Source organism: Balaenoptera borealis (genome assembly GCF_965194805.1).
Source record: "Balaenoptera borealis genome assembly, chromosome: 2".
NCBI lineage: Eukaryota > Metazoa > Chordata > Mammalia > Artiodactyla > Balaenopteridae > Balaenoptera > Balaenoptera borealis.
Genome location: NC_138867.1, coordinates 124,541,574 through 124,551,803, shown reverse-complemented (window position 1 = coordinate 124,551,803; position 10,230 = coordinate 124,541,574). Strand labels below are relative to the sequence as shown.

General features: G+C 53.5%; 1 protein-coding gene across 1 annotated transcript; it reads right to left on the bottom strand.

The window, feature by feature from the left end:
- Positions 1–744: 744 nt before the first annotated feature.
- POU4F3 (POU class 4 homeobox 3) lies at positions 745–4,183 on the bottom strand. Its single transcript, XM_082382776.1, has 2 exons — positions 3,856–4,183; positions 745–3,540 (listed from the first exon to the last, which is right to left on the bottom strand). Exons 1-2 carry the CDS (start codon positions 3,973–3,975, stop codon positions 2,644–2,646), a joined length of 1,017 nt encoding a protein of 338 aa, XP_082238902.1. The 5' UTR covers positions 3,976–4,183; the 3' UTR covers positions 745–2,643.
- Between the last annotated feature and the right edge of the window lie 6,047 nt (positions 4,184–10,230).

Sequence of the window (10,230 nt, the reverse complement as noted above, 5' to 3'; positions counted from 1 at the left end):
AACAAATGAATAAGCAAATATATAATAGCGGGGAACTTCTCGAAAAGTTGATGGAGGCGGATATCGGGTTCTTCCCCGGGCCAAAAAAGCCGAAGGCCCTTACCTGCAGGAAACCTCCCAGCCCGCAAAGGCGCTTCTGTCTGGAGCACTTCGCTTCGGCGCGCGGGACGCTCACGGCCACCTCATCTGCAGCCCGGCTGGGCTCTGGCCCTGTGTTTTATACCACTATAGGCAATTAATATTGCATCAGCCGTATTTTAAATTTTCAAAACCCACAATATAATGTAATGGCATAAGGGCATTTATTATTAAAGGACACCCGATGGAGAGGGAGGTGGAGGAATCGCTGGGGCTGTTGCGCAAGGCGGGGGCGACAGGGTGAGACCCAGGGGCTGGGGATGATCCCCAGGTTCGCTTTTGCAGTAGGGGGGCGTACCGCGCGGAGGGGAGACCCGCTCTGCTTCGAATTTCAGTCCAGAGGTGATGACGCAGAGTTCTTTGAAGACACAGTGGGGAAATGTACAGACGACTCCAGGACTTGGAACATTAATTTTTAAAACATGAAGGTGTTTCTGCGTCTCACAGATAAGATTTCCTCCCCCTTTTAGAGTATGTGGAAGAGAGAGAAGGAAACGGGCATCTGTTGAGCACCTACTGTGTATAGGCACTAGGCCAGGATCTTTGCAGCAAATATCTCATTATCCATCCTCCCCACCCCCACCCCCCGCCACACACACACACAGAAGCCTAGATAGACTGTGGAATAACCTCCTGGGTGACAATTCCAAATGAATTTCTGAAGTGACCCCGAGGAAGTCCAAACGACTCTGTCCCAGCAAAGAACATTTTCTTCCTTTTTTGCATCTCTCTCCTCACCTCCCATCTAGCTGTTTGAATCTTTTAAAATAATAATGTTTCCCGAGAAAAGCCAAGCACTACCAGACACCTTAAATAAATAATCTTACTTAGTCCTGACAATAGCCTTGTAAGTATTCGCATCTTCATGCTGCAGACAACCGATGGAGACTCAGAGAAGTTACACTCACTTCAGGATCGTTCAGCCAGTGAGTGGAGGCACTGGGGGCTCCTACTCCCATCAGTCAGGCCTAAAAGTTTTCCGTCTGAGTCAAGTTGAGCAAATAGAAGCTGAGAGATTAGCACGTGGGAAGCGTGGAGGAAGGGCCTGGAAACCCTGAGGTCCGGGGAGGATCTGGGTGAGAAGATGAGGCAGCCAGGAAAGAGGAGCAAGGAGAGAAGATTGCAGGAGACTGGCCTCCCGGAAATGACAGTCCAGCCCTTTTGGGTTCTTACTTTTAAATCCTTTCCAAGACTAGTTCTCCTTAATCTCCGAGAAAGAAAAAACACTGCAATTCGGGTTGAAAAATAAAGCATTTATTTTAGGAGTTAATTCAAGGGGTAAAGAGAGAAGGAAACAATATTTTATTTGTATCTATTCGGACAACGAAACCAAAGGTCACACAGCAACACGCAAATTACATGAAGCAACGAAAGAAAACATGTGACGGGGCCAGAGGGACTGGGGTGAGAAAGATCCAGGCCGGGATTTCGCCCCTTTTTCCGTTCAAAACTATGAGTGAACCTCCACCGAGAGGTTGGGGGATGGAAAGACGTAGAGTTAAATAAATAACAGTAAATAACGGTGCTAACAATAATAATAAAAGCACAATGAGGTGAGACATGTTAGAAGGACTTGCATATGATTCGGAAAAGTTACAGTTACTTTCGTTCGAGCAGCTGCCTCTACGCAGCTGCTCTGGGAGTCTGACTGGGGTCAGAGTCCTCAGTCCGATTGCTACCAATCCCCTGCTTTCCTGCAGGCGGTCATCACCCCTCAAACTGCTGTCATTACCCAGCAGATCGTGGCGGACGGGCCACAGCAGGGGCCGGCTGCTGCTTGCAAACCAGCTACAGGATCCCTCCCACCCCATCCCAGCATTTTCAGTCGCTGAATTGGGCCCACCTTTTCTGGAGCCCACCTTATGGTGGAGAACAGCTCGGAGCCCGCTACTCCCCGAACATTTTCCCTGAACCTAATCTATGCTACCTTAGAGAATTTACAACAAACCACAGGATGAAATGGATAAAATTTAGGTGACGAAGGGAATATAAGGCTATCCTTTGGAAACATACATGTATTTTATATACTCTAAATAAATCTCCAGTACATGTTTGTGCCCCACTTAGACTCTGTGTTATTCCTTATCGCTTCCTTCCCATCCCTTCACCCCTTGTCTAATCGCGCTTAGTAAAGTGGTGCCTTCACCCCAGAGTCGTGCGTTCGGGCCAATTGACCATCCCCTGCGTTTCGGCTCCCGCCGTGAGGTCGCGCAGTCGCGTGCGCTAGGGCGATTTTCAGCACCACGGACAGCACAAGCCCCTCCAGGCCTGCCTTTCATGAATTTTTTTCTTAGCGCCCAAACTTTTCTGATGGGAATAGAAAGAAAAGAATGGAAAAGAGAAGGCCGGGAGGCAACCAGGTGGGATAAAGGGGAAAGTCTGTGACTTCGGGGGAGAGAACCTGACCTGCCAGGAGACGTCTCGGAGCCCCCATAACCGTGCCCCCCAACTCCAGGGGGACATACACTCAGCTCTCCCGGCCCCGGACGCTGCGCCCCGCAGCAGTCAGTGGACAGCCGAGTACTTCATTCGTTTCTGTTTCTGTCTTTGGTTACAGAACCAGACCCTCACCACGTTCTTTTTAAGGTCCAGTTTTTCGGCGATGGCCGCGATCTTTTCGGATGAGGGCCGCGGCTGGATAGCGAAGTAGGCCTCCAGCGAGCGCTTCTCCGGTGCCGCGATAGACGTGCGTTTGCGCTTCCTCTCACTGCCGTTGAAGAGCTCCGGCTTGCTGTTTTTCTCTCGGTAGGCGGCCTCGGCTTCCTCCAGCCAGGCCTGGAGCACCGGCTTGAGGGCGATCATGTTGTTGTGCGAAAGAGTGAGAGACTCAAACCTGCAGATGGTGCTCTGGCTGAGCGAGCCGACGCCGGGGATCTTGAGGTTGGCTAGAGCCGCACCCACGTCCGCCTGGGTCACCCCCAGCTTGATGCGCCGCTGTTTGAAGCGCTCCGCGAAGGCCTCGAGCTCTCGCGGGTCCGACTCCACGTCGCTGAGGCACGCGGGCATGGTGCTATGAGGCGCCACGGCATGTGGGTGGCTCATGCCCATGGCCTGATGCAGGTGGCCCATGGCACCCAGGTGATGCGGGTGGATCTGTGCCGGCATCACCGAGTGCTCGGGGGCTCCCAAGCCGCTGACGCTCAGCGTGGGCGAGATGTGGTCTAGCAGGTCGCCCTCGAGGCCCTGGTGCACCGCGTGGTGCGGATGCGAGGTGAGGGTGGCCGGGTGGGAGATGGGCACGGTGGACGAAGTGGACGTGCAGGGCACGCTGCTCATGGTATGGTAGGTGGCGTCGGGCTTGAACGGATGGTTCTTGCCGTGGGAGACGATATCCACCGCCGCCAGAGCTTCGGCGCGTGCCAGCAGGCTCTCATCAAAGCTTCCAAATATATTACCCTGCAGCTGCAAGCGAGAAGGCGCACGGCACGGTCAGTGGGGAATACTGTCAACTCAGGATTAAAACACATTTTCAAGCAACCGAGATGCCTCTCCTCAAAGCCCAGGTCATAAAAATTAATACGGAGACAGAGGCTCTGCTGGAACAGACGTGTGGATCAGAGACATGAATGAGAGAGAGAGCGCGCCGGGAGAGAGCACGGGGGAGACAACGAGAGGGGTTCAGACAGCGGCGATTGTTCTGGGCGACATGAAAAAAACATGAACCAAGTGCCTGTCAGAAAATGTGCCTTAGAGCGGTAATTATGCTCCACTACGTACCTGCGGGGCTGGGAGACAGACTCGGCGCATGGCCTCAGAGCCGGAGTGGAGGCTGGAGAATTTGGGTTCTTGAAGCACCGGGTGCATGCCGAAAGGCTGTTTGGCGTTCATGGCCATCATCTTCGCGCGCCGGGCAGGGAGGCAGCGAGGGACATGGATCTTCTCGCTCGCTCGCTCGCCGCACTCCAAGTGAGCGCCGCTCAGCGCCCGCGCTCCCCTCGCCCTCTCGCTCGCTGCCTCCCCTCTCCCCCACCTGCTCCTTCACTCATCTTACAAGCAGCCTGCCAGGAAGGGCCCGGGCGCGCGCGCAGGCGTGTTCACGTGCCCGAGACTCGCAGGGGCGGCCCGGGAGGCGAGGCCAGGCAGCAGCTCTCCGCGCGGGCCCCCGCCGCCCCAGACGCAGCATTTATACCCTGGCCGGGCCGGGCCTCTCCCCGTCCGCCCCGCCCTGCCCGGCTCCAGCCCGCAGACCTTCCGGATTCTTTCTTCTTCTTCTCGGACCTTCTTTCCCCCAAAGTCCCAAACCTCTCCATCCTGTCCCAACTCTTATAACCCAGATAGAAGGGCAGCCGTGGGCCGGGAAGCTGACCACCCCCCCTACCCACCCCCCCACCCCATACACACACTTTGCCCAGCTGCCGCCAAACTGCCCATTTCCAGGGCGCTCCTGGTCCCACGCCGGTGCGGTCCACCAGAGTCCGGCCCAGCCGCGCAGCGAAGGGGCGCCTCCAAGCTCCCAGACGGGCTCCGCGGAGGATGAGAAACTACCAGAATGAGCCCCAGGTGACCTCCACCTCCCGGGATGGAGGTGGGGAAAGTAACTGCCTGCCTAGTGCAGGAGGCCTGAAGTTTCCTCCCTGCACTTGTCTTTCTTGCCTTCGCTTGAGAAAGAAAATTTCCCGCCTCCCCCTTTCCCCAAGCCGCCAGTCTAAGGAATCTTGCAGGTTATTTTTAGGACTGCCCACCGGCCCTGGGAGTCGATCAGAGGACTTCTGCTGGGCCGTTGATGCTTACAAGCCCCATTAGCCGCAACAGCAGCGCTCATTTTAGAGGTCCTACTGTGTGTTGGGCAATTTAGAGTTAGCTCAGGGTACCCTCAGTGCCCTATGGAATAGTTACTGTTATGCCATTTTATAGACGAAGAAAACGAGGGTCAGATGGGTTAAGCCCAAGACAACGTAACTGGGAGCAAAGCCATTCACTCACTCGTTCCGTTGTCGTTATCCGTTACACACATATTTACTGGTGGCCTACTGTGTGCCAGGCGCCAAGTCTGACTTCCCAGGCTCTTAACCACTCAGCTACTTTGTCTTCCCTCCCGAAGTTTCGGACCTGCGTGCCCCGAGGTTAGTGCTGCCCCGCCCTCGCCTCCCCTCTGCTCCCCTCTCCTTCCCTCTTCTCTCCTCTCCTATCCCCGCGCTAGTAAACATCGTGAATAATGCATGGGGAATCCTGGGACCGCGGCCGCGCCGCCCTCCGGCTTGGGAGAAAAGCCCTGCGCGCCCAGCTGAGCCCACCTCGTCGCCTCCACCGCGGAGCGGCCTTCGGGTTTCAGTGATCCTGGCAGCCTGTAAGCTAGGACCCCACGCCTGGGGCTTTGAGTCAGGATTCCACGAAGGTTAACGGGGGGGGGGGGGGGGGGGCGGGGTGAAAGGGGCCACCCCCTGGCCTAAGAGAAAGCGCAGCCGGGTCTGGCCTCCCCACCCTCGGGTCCTGATAATCCCTCTTCTCCGCATCGGAGTCAACCCCCTTGCCTGGGTCCTGTCCTCCAACCAGCGGAGAGGATTAACCCTGGTGCGGGAAGCCACGTGTGGCCCTTTCACTAACCCTTTCTGAGCCTCGGTTTCCTGAGCTCTAAAATGGGAATTGCATTGCTATTTGCCTTTTTGGGTTCTGGTGCAGATGTTGACAGCTGGAGTAGAAAGGAAAGCATTGAGTCAACTTCCTCACAACCTGATGCTTGGGGGCTCAGGCTCTGCCCTGGGATCTTGCTCTCGAGAGGCCAGGAGCCAACTCAGTGTCTGGGTACTGCAGTTTCCTCATCTGTTAAATGGACATCGTAGTTTCACCTCCACTGATTGTTGTGAGGAATGCACTGAGATAAGCACTTGACACAGTGCCTGGGACACTGAAATCATGGAATAATGTTTGTTCCTCTCTTCTTCTCCCTCCTTTGGGAGCAGGAGTGGCCTGGGTCCTCTCTCTAGAGAACGGTTTGTCTGCAGGTGCAAACTGGTTCCTTGCTCTCCTCTGTTCACCTGCTTTGCACCAGACTCCGTGGTGAAGGTTGAGACACAGATGTGAATCAGACACAATCCCTACCCTCACAGGATCACCAGTCTAAAATCCACTGCAGGAAATTGACTGTTCACTTGCATTGCAGTGGAGCGGATGTAGATTCATGCACAAAACACAGAGCAAGGCTGGTGGGATTCTTGAAATACAGAATACACACCAGAACCATGAGCCTCAGGAGGCCTGGGCTTGGGACAGCATTCAAACACTGTGTCAGTGTGATGCTGGCTGAGCCTCAATTTACCCATAAGAGAGGGCTGGACTAGATGATCACTAAATGCTTCCAGCTGTAGCAAAAGACTACCATTCTGGTTAATTTAAATGAAATACGTTTTGAGCAGGTCAGGAGCTTCTCTCCAGGAATCCTCAACTCTCCAGAAGCTAAATGCAGCATTATTGTATCACTCACCAGCATTTAGGACCACTCATTCTTGTTTTCTGCCCAATACTAGAAGCCAAAAGAGAAAATGGGGACAAACCTGGGTATACTGGATCCTCTAGGGAGAAGAATCTGTAACTCGCCTGGCTTCACGGTGCCCTGAGACCCTAGTTGTCTGTGAAGCTGAACCCCCAGAAACGAAGGGAAAGGCCCATCTACATCCATTCTTCCCCGCTTTGTCCCTTCAGGGGCCTGGGAGATACTAGCCAGGATCGAGGTCAGGCAGGGGTCAGAGACAGAGCAAAACCAACTAGCCCCCTTAGGCCTCCAGTGCAGACCTTTGGCTCACCAGCCCTCACTCCAGCATCCTGAGGCATTAGGATCACAAATCAAAAACCATGCTTGCATCAGACAACCTGTGTTCCCTGGGTTTTTCCCACCCTTCCCTTCAAGAGGGTCTACTAGCAGCTCTAAGCAGCCAACAGGAAGATGACTGCCGTCCTTAGGGACCACTCTTACTGAGAAGGCCCTGGAGATAACAGACTGGAGAAGAATGAAGGAAAAGGCCATTCAGAAAGTAACTGGAAGGAGAGCCCCAGAACACAGTTGATAACATCCTCTGTACTGTACGGGATTTGCAAACTTAAATTCTGTCAGGGGCAAGTCTGGTAAAATTAATTAGCTGGGTGTATACAAGGGAGGATTGGGACTGTGGTAAACCGGAGAGCACATGTCCCCACCCCATGGGGTTAAATTACAGTTAAAACACACACACACACACACACACACACACACACACACACACACACACACACTTACATATACACATCACGTATGGGCCAAACAAAATCTGTCTGAGGGTCCAAGGAAGGACCACATGGGCATTTATGTAAGTGACCCTAAGTGGGGCATTTTCTTCATGCTACAGCCATTTCCGAATACCTACTGACAGCTGGGCCTTGTATAGGTTCTGCAGGTATAGAGCACACTGCTTCAGGGGCTCATAGTCTAGTGGGGACAATAGAATTGCTACATGTAACCCTAAGTCAGGACACAAAGCACCATGTTCTCCAGGAGGACTAGCCCTATAGGAATTCTAGGAAGGGCGGGGTGGGGAGAGGCATTTTCCCTGAGGGCCAGTGGCTTTCAGCTTTACTTGGAGTAGGAATCATCTGCAACTTCTTAAAATACAGCATCCTAGGGCCACACACAGAGATTTGGCTACAAGGACTAAGGTGCTTTTTTAATAGACATCCTTGATTTGTGTGCAGATGATCTGGGACCATCAATTCAAAAAACTTGCCCTGCACACTTGTTATATGATGATGATGATGATGATGATGATGATGATGATGATGATGATGATGATGATGATGTTAAAGCCCTGATTTAATTATGTCAGTTTCACCAGGACTCAAAGAGAGAGTTTTCCTTCTTTGACTCTTTTGCATCTTCCTCTATTATGTCTTGGGAAGAACATGATGTTTTATGGTCTCTGTTTCTCGAAGGACCCCGGGACTTCTTTGAGGATGAGTCTACAGGTGTACATGCAGGGACTTAATAATTTGTGTTGAATGAATGAATGCATGAATAATATCCTCCCCAGGACTCTGGCCTGTGATGATAGTGACAATAAGAGGAGCCATTGGTGGGGTGGTTCCTTGTGTGCCAGACTCTGGGCTCAGTGCTTTAGAAGTATTATATGCTGAATCCCCACATCAAGCCTGTGAGGTTGATATCATTATCTCTATTTCACAGATAAGAAAACTGAGGCACAGAGAGATTGAGTTGCCTGAAGGCGGCAAGCATGGTAGAGTGGAGACTGGAACCCAGGTGTCTGACTCCCAAGCCCATGCTGAAAGCTGACTAACATCCTGCACTGCACCAGTTTCCCCACCACCCAAGCCCAGGGCCTGAGGGAGCGGGGTGAGCTGGCTTTTACTCCTTTCTCAGAAAGCCATGCTTCCAGAGGCTCAGAGTCTGGCCCTGCTCCAGGCGTGCTTCCGGGCTGAGGCCACGGGGAGAAGCCAGCAGCTACCCCCCTCCCACCTCCATCCCTGGCTAACCTCCGCCTTCCAGTGCTGGGGAGAGAGAAAAGGGGTGGAATGGGAGATGGCCCCGATAGGACAGCCCGAACTCAAGATGCCATCGCGGGGAGGCAGCTGGCGGGGCTGCCTGGCCAGGTGTTCGCAGCCGCCCGCCTCACCTTCCTCTCCCTTTCTCTCGTCTCCTTTCACAAACTTCTCACATGTACCCGCCGCCTGCGCAGCTGCTGCGGACTCGCCTGTCGGCCGCTTGCCTCGTATTGTCTGCGCGGCCTTGGACGATCCGAGACGCCCAGTGGGACTCAGGAGCTCGGGGCCGAGCATCCGTGAGGAACCGGCACGCGCCAGGAGCCCTCCCCTTCCCCTGCGGTCCTCGCCGCGGACCAAGCGCTGGCTCTCAGGCAGTAGGGCTCCATGCAGGTCCCTGCTTCCTCACGGCCTGTTTCCTCATCTGAAAAACGAGAGGACCGAGCCAAGGGATCGCCAGGAGCCCTTCTCCACCATGCATTCTTTCACTGAAGACATTTACTGAGTGCCTACTATGTGGCAGCCACTGTGTTAAGAGGTAGGAATTCAGCTGCAAATGGAACAGACAGTCCCCGACTTGCACCTACCACCCCTACCCGCCTGGAGCTGATGCTTCAGCGCAAGATGAGCAGTAAAAAAGAAAGCCTCCAGTAGTGATAACTACTACAGAGAAAATAAACCAGGGTGATGGAACAGAAAATGCATGGACAGAAAGAGGAGGAGGAACCTTTGAGCCAAGGCCGGAAGGAGAAAACGGAAGATAAAGGGGAACAGCACAGTGTGAAGGTCCTGAGGTGGGATCAGCTTGGGGTGTTCAGGGAAGAGCAGGAAGGCTAGAGTGGGGGGGAGTGTGGTGGGAAAACTGCGAATGTGGGGAATGGCAGAGTCAAAAGGTAGGAGCTGGATTTTGCAGAGAGGTTGGGTTTTGCTCCAAGGAGAGTGGGGAGCCCCCAGAGCATTTCAACAGGACAGTGATAGGATTTGAGGTCTCCTTCCGGTGGTTGTGCAGGAACTGGGTGAGGTGGTCCAGAGTGGAGGCGAGAGACCCCAAGTTTTCTGGGTTTAGTCCTGGGCTTCGTGGGGAATCCAGGTCAATGGTTTGAATTTGAGGTGTCATGGCCCAGGAGACTCTTCCTAATAACTTCCTACAGCTTTTTCATATTCCTCCCTCCACACCCTGTGTAGGTCCCCTGTGTCTTCATCTTCGAGCTCTAGACATTATCATATATGTTGTGAGCAGCATGGCCAGCTCTGTGCTTGCCCTCAAGCTCCTGGACTCAATAAACACATGGTTCTGGCACATGAGGACTGGTTTCGCCTTCCTCTTCTCCAGTTCATAGGTGTCTCAGAGTTCAAAGTCATAAAGTCAATCGCCCTGTGGCCTAGCTGGTTGTCATCTCTTCCATGGCCAAAGGATTAGGCCATTTCTCTTACCCAGCCAGCTTGGCTGTGAAGAGGCAGCAAGGGGTGGTGGACAGAGCACAGGAAGTGTGGATTCTAATGTGGATGTATAACTAACCTGCTATGTGATCCTGAACAAGTCACTCGTGGTCTCTGGGCCTCAGTTTCCTTATCACTATAACAGGATTAGGGAGACGGGCTCTACAGACCCCTTCAGGACCTGTGTGG